The following is a 15,712-nucleotide window of genomic DNA, read 5'->3' on the forward strand; positions in this document are numbered from 1 at the left end:
TGAGAAGAAGAGGGTTATGAGTGCACTGTGAATGTGTTATAAATGACTACAGTAGGTTATAGTTAAGTCGTTCAATGAGTTGGGGCACACCTCTCTTCTTCTTTTCTTCTTAATCCGCATTGATCTCAAAACATGGATAGTCGGTGAAAACAATACGGCGGATGGGGAAAGAAAGCTTAGTTAGACTACTGAGACACACTCATAGACGGACGCTACATCTGTAGGACCAGACGTAGCGACACAAAAAGGAACTAGTACATTCCGTGCATAACAGACTCCCCAACCCAACCCTGTCACCTGAGCTTCCCCCCCAGCAACCTCCCCCCTCTCCCCCTCAACCCAGGTCAACAGCTTGATGATCCCCGAGAACATTGCCCCCCCCTTCCCCGTCTTTTCCATACTGCATACATTCAGACCATGTGTGGGTCTAGACTAGCCTGGTTTCCATTCTCTATTCAGCTATTACATTCCACTCCTTGTACCACTGGAGTGGCAATGAGATTAATGTTAGCTACAAAGACTGGTACCCAGACTAGAGCTAGACTCCTGACGGAGCGGATTATCCAGGAATCTAAGAGATGCAGAATTCCCTGCCTGCCAGACATTCTCGGAATGCTGGACACTCCGAAGTTCCATGAAGGTGACTTAGTTCACCGGAATCATAGGACAGGAAAGTTTCAAAAAGCCTCAAAAAGCCAAATATTACCAATCAAATGAACATAATATATTTCCTTTTTTTCCTGTCTGATCTGCTCTGCTCCCAAGATAACTCATCTGGCAGTAATATGAGAACAGACAGACATATCTGTCTATCGTCAGAGTCAGCTCCGTTTAATTTCAACTCTTTTGAATTTGATAAAACATTTAAAAATCGGTGACAATATATATTTAATAACGACTAAAACTTCTGTCTGAGGGGCCTCACTAGGAGCTTCACTAGGAGCTTCAGTAGGGGCCTCAATAGGGACCTCACTAGGAGATTCACTAGGGACCTCACCAGGGCTTCACTAGGGGCCTCACTAGAAGCTTCACTAGGGCTTCACTAGGATCTTCACTAGGGCTTCCCTAGGGCTTCACTAGGGCCTTCACTAGTGGACTCACTAGGGCTTCACTAGGGGCCTCACTAGGGCTTCACTAGGGCCTTCACTAGTGGACTCACTAGGGCTTCACTAGGGGCCTCACTAGGGCTTCACTAGGGCCTTCACTAGTGGACTCACTAGGGCTTCACTAGGGGCCTCACTAGGGCCTTCACTAGTGGACTCACTAGGGCTTCACTAGGGGCCTCACTAGGGCTTCACTAGGAGCTTCACTAGGGCTTCACTAGGAGCTTCACTAGGGGCCTCACTAGGAGCTTCACTAGGGCTTCACTAGGAGCTTCACTAGGGCTTCCCTAGGGCTTCACTAGGGGCCTCACTAGTGGACTCACTAGGGCTTCACTAGGGGCCTCACTTGGGACCTCACTAGGGACCTCACTAGGGGCCTCACTAGGAGCTTCACTAGGAGCTTCACTAGGGCTTCACTAGGAGCTTCACTAGGGGCCTCACTAGGCGCTTCACTAGGGCTTCACTAGGAGCTTCACTAGGGCTTCACTAGGGGCCTCACTAGTGGACTCACTAGGGCTTCACTAGGGGCCTCACTTGGGAAAAGCTGACCACGACTCCATTTTGTTGCTTCCAGCCTACAAACAGAAACTAAAACAACAAGCTCCCTCGCTCAGGTCTGTTCAACGCTGGTCCGACCAATCTGATTCCACGCTTCAAGACTGCTTCGATCACGTGGATTGGGATATGTTCCGCATTGCGTCCAACAACAATATTGACGAATACGCTGATTCGGTGAGCGAGTTCATTAGAAAGTGCATTGACGATGTCGTACCCACAGCAACGATTAAAACATTCCCAAACCAGAAACCGTGGATTGACGGCAGCATTCGCGTGAAACTGAAAGCGCGAACCACTGCTTTTAACCAGGGCAAGGTGACCGGAAACATGACCGAATACAAACAGTGTAGCTATTCCCTCCGCAAGGCAATCAAACAAGCTAAGTGCCAGTATAGAGACAAAGTAGAGTCGCAATTCAACAGCTCAGACACAAGAGGTATGTGGCAGGGTCTACAGTCAACCACGGATTACAAAAAGAAAACCAGCCCCGTCGCGGACCAGGATGTCTTGCTCCCAGACAGACTAAATAACTTTTTTGCTCGCTTTGAGGACAATACAGTGCCACTGACACGGCCCCCTACCAAAACCTGCGGGCTCTCCTTCACTGCAGCCGAGGTGAGTAAAACATTTAAACGTGTTAACCCTCGCAAGGCTGCAGGCCCAGACGGCATTCCCAGCCGCGTCCTCAGAGCATGCGTAGACCAGCTGGCTGTGTGTTTAAGGACATATTCAATCAATCCTTATCCCAGTCTGCTGTTCCCACATGCTTCAAGAGGGCCGCCGTTGTTCCTGTTCCCAAGAAAGCTAAGGTAACTGAGCTAAACGACTACCGTCCCGTAGCACTCACTTCCGTCATCATGAAGTGCTTTGAGAGACTAGTCAAGGACCATATCACCTCCACCCTACCTGACACCCTAGACCCACTCCAATTTGCTTACCGACCCAATAGGTCCACAGACGACGCAATCACAACCACACTGCACACTGCCATAACCCATCTGGACAAGAGGAATACCTATGTGAGAATGCTGTTCATCGACTACAGCTCAGCATTTAACACCATAGTACCCTCCAAACTCGTCATCAAGCTCGAGACCCTGGGTCTCGACCCCGCCCTGTGCAACTGGGTCCTGGACTTCCTGACGGGCCGCCCCCAGGTGGTGAGGGTAGGTAACAACATCTCCACCCCGCTGATCCTCAACACTGGGGCCCCACAAGGGTGTGTTCTGAGCCCTCTCCTGTACTCCCTGTTCACCCACGACTGCGTGGCCATGTACGCCTCCAACTCAATCATCAAGTTTGCGGACGATACTACAGTGGTAGGCTTGATTACCAACAACGACGAGACGGCCTACAGGGAGGAGGTGATGGCCCTCAGAGTGTGGTGTCAGGAAAATAACCTCACACTCAACGTCAACAAAACAAAGGAGATGATTGTGGACTTCAGGAAACAGCAGAGGGAGCACCCCCCTATCCACATCAGTAGTGGAGAAGGTGGAAAGTTTTAAGTTCCTCGGTGTACACATCATGGACAAACTGAATTGGTCCACCCACACAGACAGCGTTGTGAAGAAGGCGGAGCAGCGCCTCTTCAACCTCAGGAGGCTGAAGAAATTCGTCTTGTCACCAAAAGCACTCACAAACTTCTACAGATGCACAATCGAGATCATCCTGTCGGGCTGTATCACCGCCTGGTACGGCAACTGCTCCGCCCACAACCGTAAGGCTCTCCAGAGGGTAGTGAGGTCTGCACAACGCATCACCGGGGGCAAACTGCCTGCCCTCCAGGACACCTACACCACCCGATGTCACAGGAAGGCCATAAAGATCATCAAGGACAACAACCACCCGAGCCACTGCCTGTTCACCCCGCTATCATCCAGAAGGCGAGGCCAGTACAGGTGCATCAAAGCAGGGACCGAGAGACTGAAAAACATCTTCTATCTCAAGGCCATCAGACTGTTAAACAGCCACCACTAACATTTAGTGGCCGCTGCCAACATACTGACTCAACTCCAGCCACTTTAATAATGGGAATTGATGGAAATGATGTAAAAATTTATCACTAGCCACTTTAAACAATGCCACTTAATATAATGTTTACATACCCTACATTACTCATCTCATATGTATATGTATATACTGTACTCTATATCATCTACTGCATCTTGCCATCTTTATGTAATACATGTATTACTAGCCACTTTAAACTATGCCACTTTATGTTTATATACCCTACATTACTCATCTCATATGTATAGACTGTACTCTATACCATCTACTGCATCTTGCCTATGCCGTTCTGTACCATCACTCATTCATATATCTTTATGTACATATTCTTTATCCCTTTACACTTGTGTGTATAAGGTAGTAGTTGTGGAATTGTTAGGTTAGATTACTTGTTGGTTATTACTGCATTGTCGGAACTAGAAGCACAAGCATTTCGCTACACTCGCATTAACATCTGCTAACCATGTGTATGTGACAAATAACATTTGATTTGATTTGATTTGGGACCTCACTAGGGACCTCACTAGGGGCCTCACTAGGAGCTTCACTGAGGACCTCACTAGGAGCTTCACTAGGGCTTCACTAGGGACCTCACTAGGAGTTTCACTAGGGCTTCACTGGGGCTTCACTAGGGCTTCCCTAGGGCTTCACTAGGGGCCTCACTAGGGACCTCACCAGGGCTTCACTAGGGGCCTCACCAGGGCTTCACTAGGGGCCTCACTAGGGGCCTCACTAGGGGCTTCACTAGGGGCTTCACTAGGGACCTCACTAGGGGCCTTACTAGGAGATTCACTAGGGACCTCACTAGGGTGCCTCACTAGGGGCCTCACTAGGGGTCTCACTAGGGGCCTCACTAGGGGCCTTACTAGGAGATTCACTAGGGACCTCACTAGGGGCCTGACTAGGGGCCTCACTAGGGGCCTGACTAGGGGCCTCACTAGGGTGCCTCACTAGGGGCCTGACTAGGGGCCTGACTAGGGGCCTCACTAGGGGCCTGACTAGGGGCCTCACTAGGGGCCTGACTAGGGGCCTCACTAGGGTGCCTCACTAGAGGCCTGACTAGGGGCCTCACTAGGGGACTCACTAGGGCTTCACTAGAGGCCTCGCTAAGGGTCTCACTAGAGGACTCACTCGGGGACTCACTAGGGACCTCACTAGGGGCCTGACTAGGGGCCTCACTAGGGGACTCACTAGGGCTTCACTAGAGGCCTCACTAAGGGTCTCACTAGAGGACTCACTAGGAGACTCACTAAGGGACTCACTAGGTGAGTAACTATGGGCTTCACTAGGGGCTTCACTAGGGGACTCACTAGGGGACTCACTAGGGGACTTACTATGGGCTTCACTAGGGGACTCACTAGGGGACTCACTAGAGGACTCACTAGGGGACTCACTAGGGGACTCACTAGGGGTCTTACTAGGGGCTTTACTAGGGGCCCTATACATGTATATGGGAAGCATCCCAAATGCCACCCTACTATTCCCTCCCTATGTAGGGCGCTACTTTTGATCAGGATAGGGAGCCATTTGGGACGTAGCCATGTCTTCATACAGCAATCTGTTTCTTATCAGAACATGCTCTCTGCTATTAATTCAATTTCAATACAAATTCAGTGATCAAACTATACAAAAGGTTCATAACACTTAGTTTTGTAAGACCTAACTAGACACAGAGGGGATTGTATTTAAATCAAAAGTTGAGGTCAAATCGAAGTTTTCCTAATTGATTTGAACAGAATTGCAAATCAAGAAACACACAGCCACCATTCGCTAGTGAGTCAGTAGAATATTAAAAGGTATATGTGATTGGTCGGCTTTGAAGTTTTCCCTTCCTGGATCCCTGGGTACTTGCTGTCTGTCTGGGTAATTTGACGAAGACCCTTAAAATTAGACATAGGCTCAACCACTGTCTGTCCCCACTTTAATGAGCGCTATGTCCCCTGTCTGTCTGAATACATTCATTAACGGTATTCTGTATTTCTTGTGTTCCTTCTAAAACGACTCCAATGTCCCTTGTAGATAAAAACTGTGTTTCCATTTTTCCTAGTCCAGTGTGTTTGGGGCTCCAGATACCTGCAGGTAGAACCACATTCTGTTTTGCACTGTGCTGAACTGAACTGTGGAGCAGACCTGGGTTCAATTAGTATTTTAAATATTTGCTCTAGCCTGCCTGGAGTGCCAGATAGGTGGGGTTTACAGTGTTTCAAACTATTCTATTCGTCCATTAAGCCACACAAACTCAATCAAGCACAGATCAAGTATTTGAAATGATTTCAAATAGTATTTGAACCCAGGCTTCGGACGGAGTGAGAAAAGAAGAATGCCTTGCAGTGGAATAGCGTTCATACCAGCAGAAGCTATATATACACATCAGAATGCACGGCCAAGGGGGGTTCCGTTCCAACTACCCCAGCTGTTACCCTCTCTGTCAGCTGTACAGGATGAGAATGACGTCAGCTATACCCTAGGTAGAGGTTCCCCTTAGGTACAGCGACCATATTAATCAAGCGTCTCAGAGTAGGAGTGCTGATCTAGGATCAGTTTAGTCTTTTAGATGACAATAATTTAGTTTATATGGACAAGGGGGACTTGATCCTAGATCAGCACTCAATGCCCATTCCCAAATCTACCCCTTGCCACTAGGATGGGGTCTGAAACCTGTGGCCCGGGGCCATTTTCGTCCCGCCACCTGATTTATTGCGGTCCCACTGGTGGTGTCAAAACTAGCCTCTCTCTCTCTCTCTCTCAGAGTATTTGAATATATTTGATGGTGAGGAAATATAAATATTTTAGGGAGCTAAGAAGAGATGGTAGCAGGCAGAAAGAACATCTGTGGCAAAATGAATGGTTCAAAATCACTCAATGTCTCAAACACTCAAACAGAGTTGTGTTTTTCCTTCCAACTAATCTTGAAAAGTGTCTGAATGAAAAACGTATTGATTTGTGCCTTCCAGCCCCCTCCCCCCTCTCTCTCTCTCTCTCTCTCTCTCTCTCTTCCCCCGCTCTCTCTCTCTCTTGTCACAAGTCAATTTAACACTGACTGCCTTGGCACTATCTATTCCCCTGTGTGAGTACTGAGGCGTGACAACACTCATTCGCTCTTTTTCTGAAAAAGAAATCCCCAGAGATTTATTAAAAATACCACAGACTGCCTGAATCAGTTTTGGTTTGCAGAGAGGAGAGGGGGCATCTAGGCGAGGCGTGGACCACACACACACACACACACACACACACACACACACACACACACACACACACACACACACACACACACACACACACACACACACACACACACACACTGCTTGTCGGGTGTAGAGATACGCATAGCTAATAACACAGGCAGACAAGTTCTCTCCGGGGCGCTCATCTGTCTCTCTCTCTCAGACGGAGGAGCGCAGAATGGAGAGAGAGAGAGATGGAGGGAGGAGAGGGGGAGAAGAGGGCAGGAGGGAGCGCAGAATGGAGAGAGAGAGATGAAGGAGGGAGGAGAGGGGGAGAAGAGGGCAGGAGGGAGCACAGAATGGAGAGAGAGAGATGGAGGGAGGAGAGGGGGAGAAGAGGGCAGGAGGGAGCACAGAATGGAGAGAGAGAGATGAAGGAGGGAGGAGAGGGGGAGAAGAGGGCAGGAGGGAGCGCAGAATGGAGAGAGAGAGATGAAGGAGGGAGGAGAGGGGGAGAAGAGGGCAGGAGGGAGAGCAGAATGGAGAGAGAGAGAGATGGAGGGAGGAGAGGGGGAGAAGAGGGCAGGAGGGAGAGCAGAATGGAGAGAGAGAGATGGAGGGAGAAGAGGGGGAGAAGAGGTTAGGAGGGAGCGCAGAATGGAGAGAGAGAGATGAAGGAGGGAGGAGAGGGGGAGAAGAGGGCAGGAGGGAGCACATAATGGAGAGAGAGAGATGAAGGAGGGAGGAGAGGGGGAGAAGAGGGCAGGAGGGAGCACAGAATGGAGAGAGAGAGATGGAGGGAGAAGAGGGGGAGAAGAGGTTAGGAGGGAGCGCAGAATGGAGAGAGAGAGATGAAGGAGGGAGGAGAGGGGGAGAAGAGGGCAGGAGGGAGCACAGAATGGAGAGAGAGAGATGAAAGAGGGAGGAGAGGGGGAGAAGAGGGCAGGAGGGAGCGCAGAATGGAGAGAGAGAGATGAAAGAGGGAGGAGAGGGGGAGAAGAGGGCAGGAGGGAGCACAGAATGGAGAGAGAGAGATGAAAGAGGGAGGAGAGGGGGAGAAGAGGGCACAAGCCACAAGATGTTCTGTGAAATGTAAATTTCTCAGTCTATGGTTCCTGTTCCACCGTAGGGCTATCTTTCTCCCTGCACGGTGAAATTACAAATGGTGGCCGCCGGATTAAAAACTACAACACAAAAGAGAGAGACAGCCAACAGGTTGTGTAATACTTGTCATTCAGAGCATAGCCATGTTAGAAAGGTCTTGTGCAATCTGGTATCCTTGGGACGTCCCTACCCCATTGAAGTTGACATTTAAAATGGTTAAGGTAAAGGTTAAGAGTAGGTTTAGGGTTTGGTTAGGGTTAAGGTTAGGGTAAGGGTAGGGGTTAGGGTTTAGGGTAGGGGTTAAGGTTAAGGTTAGGGTTTAGGGTAGGGATATCACCAAGGATCCCTGATAGCACTGACCATGTAAGAAAGGCCTTGGGTTCGTCAGTTGTCCCTTTGATGTTTTTAACCATAGATTTCCACTATGTGCAACAAAGGTGCCTAGGCTTTAGGTCAGCAGACAAACACAGTCTTGTAGCACACAGAGGGCAGATCTGGGTTTGGAACGCCGGTTGGTCAGGGATATAGGCCTAATAATAAACCCACAACCAATCACCACGCAGTGCTGAGTGACTGACAGTGAGTGACATCATCAATGTGGGCCCAGGGGCCGTGACAGATTTGTCATGACAACGAGCCAGCTTGCGTCCCTAATGTTACCCTATCCTGGTCAAAAGTAGTGCACTAAATAGGGAATAGGGTCCCATTTAGGCTGCAGGCCCAGTATGAATACATACTCTCTATAGTCCCTCTGGCAGGAGAGGCAGGAACCTCATGATGGTTAGGATGGACACCTGTCCACACAGATCACTCTCATCGTGTGTGTGTGTGTGTGTGTGTCTGTGTGTGTGTGATGGGCGGATTTGATCTCTTTGGACTGCTAACCTGAGTCCCCCCAAACCTCCCACCCTCCCTTACCTCATCCCCCTCTCTCCCTCCATCCATCTTCAAACTCCATCTGTCTGTAGTAGATTCCATCGCAGAAGGAGGTGAGCAGGAGAATGAACAGAGAGAGCCGAGCGAAGCAACAGCGGAAGAAAGGGAGAATGGGGGTAGAAGAGAGGGGGAGGAAGAGGAGAGAGGGGCGAGAGGGAGAAGGGGGGTAGAGAAGAGGGAGAAGGGGGGGTAGAGGAGAGGGAGAGGAAGAGGAGAGAGGGGCGAGAAGGAGAAGGGGGGTAGAGAAGAGGGAGAAGGGGGGGTAGAGGAGAGGGAGAGGAAGAGGAGAGAGGGGCGAGAAGGAGAAGGGGGGTAGAGGAGAGGGAGAGGGAGAAGGGGGGGTAGAGAAGAGGGAGAAGGGGGGGTAGAGGAGAGGGAGAGGAAGAAGGGGGGGTAGAGAAGAGGGAGAAGGGGGGGTAGAGGAGAGGGAGAGGAAGAAGGGGGGGTAGAGAAGAGGGAGAAGGGGGGGTAGAGGAGAGGGAGAGGAAGAAGGGGGGGTAGAGAAGAGGGAGAAGGGGGGGTAGAGGAGAGGGAGAGGAAGAGGAGAGAGGGGCGAGAGGGAGAAGGGGGGTAGAGAAGAGGGAGAAGGGGGGGTAGAGGAGAGGGAGAGGAAGAAGGGGGGGGTAGAGAAGAGGGAGAAGGGGGGGTAGAGGAGAGGGAGAGGAAGAAGGGGGGTAGAGAAGAGGGAGAAGGGGGGTAGAGGAGAGGGAGAGGAAGAAGGGGGGGTAGAGAAGAGGGAGAAGGGGGGGGTAGAGGAGAGGGAGAGGAAGAGGAGAGAGGGGCGAGAGGGAGAAGGGGGGTAGAGAAGAGGGAGAAGGGGGGGGTAGAGGAGAGGGAGAGGAAGAGGAGAGAGGGGCGAGAGGGAGAAGGGGGGGAGAGGAGAGGGAGAGGAAGAGGAGAGAGGGGCGAGAGGGAGAAGGGGGGTCGAGGAGAGGGAGAAGGGGGGGGCTAGAGGAGAGGGAGAGGAAGAGGAGAGAGGGGCGAGTGGGAGAAGGGGGGTAGAGGAGAGGGAGAAGGGGGGGTAGAGGAGAGGGAGAGGAAGAGGAGAGAGGGGCGAGAGGGAGAAGGGGGGTAGAGGAGAGGGAGAGGAAGAGGAGAGAGGGGCGAGAGGGAGAAGGGGGGTAGAGGAGAGGGAGAAGGGGGGGTAGAGGAGAGGGAGAGGAAGAGGAGAGAGGGGCGAGAGGGAGAAGGGGGGTAGAGGAGAGGGAAAGGAAGAGGAGAGAGGGGCGAGAGGGAGAAGGGGGGTAGAGGAGAGGGAGAAGGGGGGGTAGAGGAAAGGGAGAAGAGACGGAAAAAAGATTATCTTCACCACAGAGTGTTTGTGCACTGTTTGAGGCTGTTATCACACACACACACACACACACACACACATACACACATACACACACCACACACACCACACACACATACACACACCACACACACATACACACACCACACACACCACACACACATACACACGCTACACACATACACACACACATACACACACCACACACACATACACACACCACACACGTACCCACACACACATACACACACTACACACATACACACACACATACACACACCACACACACCACACACACATACACACACCACACACATACCCACACACACATACACACACCACACACACCACACACACATACACACACCACACACACATACACACACCACACACATACCCACACACACATACACACACTACACACATACACACACACATACACACACCACACACACCACACACACATACACACACCACACACATACCCACACATACACACACCCACACACACACACCACACACACACGTTTAGTACTGTACAATACAATATATCTACAAAGTCTTAGAGTGATGGTATCAATCCCAAATTATATAACTTTATTTATAGCTGCAAAATCAACACAAAGATGTATCACAAAAGTCCTGGATTTTTCCATGTTAATCCATTTATAATTTATTCAATTTACAAAACTTGATAATATAACTTCTTAATAGCACTCACTTTAAGACACAAGCAAATAAACAGACAGTATTCTGACACAACACAACACAACACAACACAACACAACACAACACAACACAACACAACGGAACTGCAAACTGGGTTCTGAAATCATCATGGAGATGGTCGGTAGGGTGTTTATGGGATTGATAACTTCCTGTCGTGCCTGACAACGGGACTAAGACACCCTGAGCCTGGATTAGACACTGCAGAAGAGGAGGATGAGACACAGTTAGCTGAGGAGAGGAGAGGAGGAAGAAAGGTGAGGAGGAAGAAGAGAAGAGAAGAGAAGAGAGGAGAGGAGAGGAGAGGAGAGGAGAGGAGAGGAGAGGAGAGGAGAGGAGAGGAAAGGAAAGGAAAGGAAAGGAAAGGAAAGGAAAGGAAAGGAAAGGAAAGGAAAGGAAAGGAGGAAGAAAGGAGAGGAGGAAAAGAGAGGAGGAAAGGAAATGAGAGGAGGAAGAAAGGAGAGGAGAGGAGAGACAGAGAGAGAGAGGGAGACAGAGAGACAGAGAGACAGAGACAGAGAGAGAGACAGAGAGACAGAGAGACAGAGAGACAGAGACAGAGACAGAGACAGAGACAGAGAGACAGAGAGAGAGAGAGACAGAGAGAGAGGGGGAGACAGTAAGAGACAGAGAGAGAGCCAGAGAGACAGAGACAGAGACAGAGAGAGACAGAGAGACAGAGACAGCGAGACAGAGAGACAGAGAGACAGAGAGACAGAGAGACAGAGAGAGACAGAGACAGAGAGAGAGACAGAGAGAGGGTGGAGGACTCAATGTAAATGTGCAGACCCCAGTGAGAGTGTGCTGAGCTGGTCAGATTCCATGCTGTTCCTCTCCTTCTGGTTCTGCTGACAGAGAAGCCCCAACCAGCTGGCTGCTACGGAGGCCACACTCTCCCCTCACACCCCAGGGAGAGAGGGGGGGTTCTGGGGGTAGAGGGGCAGGGGAGGTGGCTGGTACTGGGGAAAGGGAGAGTGGAGTGTGTCATGGGTTGGAGAAGTAGAGCTACTCTCTCCCATCCTCCACCCCAGATAGAGTGGTGGTAGTCTGGGCTGGAGGGGCAGGGAGTTGGGGAGGAGGCCAGCATAATAGGGGTTTAGCTAGAGATGCCAATGATGTGGTCTGGTAGGGTCTGTCAGGCTAGTCAGAGGAGGGGAGAAGGAGAGGGATTGTGTTAGTCAGTGATGTCATGTTTAGTGATGTCATCCATCCCCCATCATATCTAGAGGGGTGTGAGAGGGGTCAGTTACTGGGGTAGAGTGTCACCCTAATGGGGTGTCGTAGCAGGGTTAGCTGGCTGTTATGGGCATAAAGACTGAATACTTTATATCTCAATGGTTACATGGTTGTGAGATATAAGCTCTTCATTAAAAGAGGGTGACACATTCATACAAGTAGGTGATGGCCTTAATGGCCATGTACTGTTATAATCTCCACCCGGCACAGCCAGAAGAGGTCTGACCTCTCAGAGTCTGGTTCCTCTCTAGGTTTCTTCCTAGGTTCCTGCCTTTCTAGGGAGTTTTTCCTAGCCACCGTGCTTCTACATCTGCATTGCTTGCTGTTTGGGGTTTTAGGCTGGGTTTCTGTACAAGCACTTTGTGACATCTGCTGATGTAAAAATGGCTTTATAAATACATTTGATTGATTGATGAATAGTCGACGTCCCTTACTCTCTGAGTCAGTAGTTAGCTCTACCTACTCATCCTATTCTACACCTCACCAGTGGTTGGTGGTGGAAGACAAAGCATATTGTCTTTGTGTGAATGTTCACTTCTGGGTGTACAATAAAGTTTTCTCCCATTCTATTCTGTTCCGTATCATTCGGTTCCGCTTCCTTCCGTTCTGTTCTACACCCGTGGTTGCTGGGTTACGAAACGTATCCGCTGTGAGTACACCAGGTCGGCGACGTACAGCGCCAGGTTGACGAAGCTAAACACCGCCACGACCACCTTACTATCCCATGGACACCGGCCCCGCGGGCATGACGACGGGCGCTCTGGCGATCCGTACTTCCTGTCGAAGCAGAACACGGGCCAGACGACGGAGGCGCTGAGGTAGAGAAGAACCGCCAAGAGTGTGTAAACAACAACAAACCGGTCGAACGGTAACTTCAAACACCCGGTGCGACCGGACACGGTCAATATAACCACGACGGTCGTCATGGCGAAGCAGACGGCGTAGACGACCACGCAGTAAATCGTCGCTACGTGACGAGAATACTCGGTCCCGTTCGCCAGCGCTCCGAAGATAATGCACGCCACAAAGCCCTGGACAACCTTGAGGAGGCCGGAGACGGTTGCCATGTAGCCCACGACCCGGCCTGGTTTGGCCCGCGAGAGGATCACCTCGGCGCCGTAGGCCAGGGAGCCGGCGATGGAGCAGACAGTGACGGCGATGCGGAAGTTTCGGACCTCACAGCCTGCGTAGGGGCATTCTGCTCTGACAAAGTAGACTGGGTAAACCACCGAGGCTGTCACATACCTGGAGGAAGAGGAAGAGGAAGAGGAGCAGAAGAGGAGAGGAGAGGGATTGTGTTAGTCAGCGATGTCATGTTTAGTGATGTCATGTTAGTGATGTCACGGTTAGTCAGTGATGTCATGGTTAGTCAGTGAAAGACTCCCATGTCTACTTCATGACATAATAATGTATGTCTAACACTTGTTTGTCTCATTTTGATGATGTTATGCATACATAATGACGTGTAACGGTGATTATGGTGATGTGATGTCATACGTACATGAGTGTCGCCAGGGCGGCGAATGCCACCGTCAGGTTATCCCAGGAGACGGGCAGACAGGCGTGGAGACGGGTGGCGTCCAGGAAGAACACCACCGTGGTCATGCCGAAGCACGCGCACCACACCGCCATGCAGAACACGCCGTACGACCCGCCGCTGTAGCCCGCACTGTGGCTCACCATGGCGACCACCGAGCAGCCCAGGGCCAGCTGGGAGAGGCGGGCGGCACCAAGCGAGGAGAAGACCGCCGCCTTGTTGAGGTACTGACCCCCCTGAGGGTTCATAGTCAGGATTCAGGGTTCAGAGGTCAGGGTTCAGAGATCAGGGGTCAGAGGTCAAGGGTTAGAGGTCAGAAGTGAGAGTTTGTGGGGTAAGGGGGTGTCTGTCCTATACTGGAGTAGGATGAAGGAGAAAACGGGACAACACAAAGCAAGTCTTAAATGTATCGACTCATGAACCAGGTGTGTTTGTGCGTGAGCGTGCGTGCGTGGTTGCTTCTCGCTCTGCTGTTTCTGCCGGGACGCTAGGGACTCTGGGTATTTTCTGGGTCTCTATTTATGTGTCGGTGACTCAGGGTATGTCACAAAGAAAACAGGCCAAAACGCAGCCGTCCCTCGTGGGTGAAACGCTCTCTGGATCACACGTGTACAGAGAAGCTTGGACTGAACCACTGTGCACACACACACACGTGTACAGAGAGGCTTGGACTGAACCACTGTGCACACACACATCTAAAGGACACTCTCTTGAGTAGGCAGAATATCTTCTTGAGTCCATATATTTCTTGTGTCCTTAAATATATATTTCTTCAGTCCTCTGATATATATTTGAATCCTTAGAAGATCGACACATAATATATGTATTTCTTGAGTCTTTGAATAGTGGACATTCATAAAATGCAGGATTTACATCCAACTGCTGAATTCAAAAGAGCCGACCAACCTTGTCCTCTTTTGAGGACACTGTCAGTCTCTGTCTTTTGAGGACACTGTCAGTCTCTGTCTTTTGAGGACACTGTCAGTCTCTGTCAGAGCTTTTCTTCTCTTGGACGGAACAGTACAGTATAAATTCTCATCTGTGAGTTACCTTTGGGTTATCGTAGTTTTGTCATAATTCCAGTATGTAATATCATGTAAAAATCCAATATATTCCGGTCCAGTCACCTTGTTTGTCTTCCGATGGTCAAACTTGAAGTCCTTAGGTCCACGATCACACTTTGGCTCTCTGTGTGTCTGTCTGTTGCAGTACACACTCTCACTGACACAACCAAGCCATGTGGCCCAAAAACCACCTCTCTCTCTCTCTCTCTCTCTCTCTCTCTCCCTCTCTTTCTCTCTCTCTCTCTCTCTCTCTCTCTCTCTCTCTCTGAGGAGACAGGGAGGTGGTCAGTCAGTCAGTCAGTCAGAGAAAGTTATTTAAATACAAGGGTTGGGCCGATGGATGTGTGTGTGAGGGGGGTATGTGTGTGTGTGTGGTAAAGCATGCAGACACGTTCCAGACTCCAAGGAATGGAGAGAGATGACCAAGCTCCCTATTAATAGAGAGACACATTCTACAAAGACATGAGGAGAGAGAGAGACAGAGAGAGAGAGAGACAGAGAGAGAGAGACAGAGAGAGAGAGAGAGACAGAGAGAGAGACAGAGAGAGAGAGAGAGAGAGACAGAGAGAGAGACAGAGAGAGGGGGAGAGACAGAGAGAGAGAGAGAGAGAGACAAGGAGAGAGAGAGAGAGGGGGAGAGAGAGAGAGAGGGAGATAGAGAGAGAGAGAGAGACAAGGAGAGAGAGAGAGAGAGAGAGAGAGAGAGAGGGGGGGGAGAGAGAGGGGGGGAGAGACAGAGAGAGAGAGAGAGAGAGAGAGAGAGAGACAAGGAGAGAGAGAGAGGGGGGAGAGAGAGAGAGAGAGAGAGAGAGAGAGAGAGAGAGAGAGAGAGAGAGAGAGAGAGAGAGAGAGAGAGAGAGAGAGAGAGAGCGAGAGAGCGACAGAGAGAGAGAGAGAGACAGGTCACACTTCATAGAATATTGTTACTTTTTATTCGTAGGTATTCTAATGACTGTTCCCCAGCTTGATATCGGCCTATC

General features: G+C 50.4%; 1 protein-coding gene across 1 annotated transcript; it reads right to left on the reverse strand.

The window, feature by feature from the left end:
* Positions 1-12,742: 12,742 nt before the first annotated feature.
* On the reverse strand, positions 12,743-13,916 carry LOC120023633 (myeloid-associated differentiation marker-like protein 2). The gene is made up of 2 exons (XM_038967681.1): positions 13,633-13,916; positions 12,743-13,376 (listed from the first exon to the last, which is right to left on the reverse strand). Exons 1-2 carry the CDS (start codon positions 13,914-13,916, stop codon positions 12,743-12,745), a joined length of 918 nt encoding a protein of 305 aa, XP_038823609.1.
* Positions 13,917-15,712: the final 1,796 nt, after the last annotated feature.

The sequence above is a fragment of the Salvelinus namaycush genome, chromosome 2, assembly GCF_016432855.1.
Source record: "Salvelinus namaycush isolate Seneca chromosome 2, SaNama_1.0, whole genome shotgun sequence".
Taxonomy (NCBI): Eukaryota; Metazoa; Chordata; class Actinopteri; order Salmoniformes; family Salmonidae; genus Salvelinus; species Salvelinus namaycush.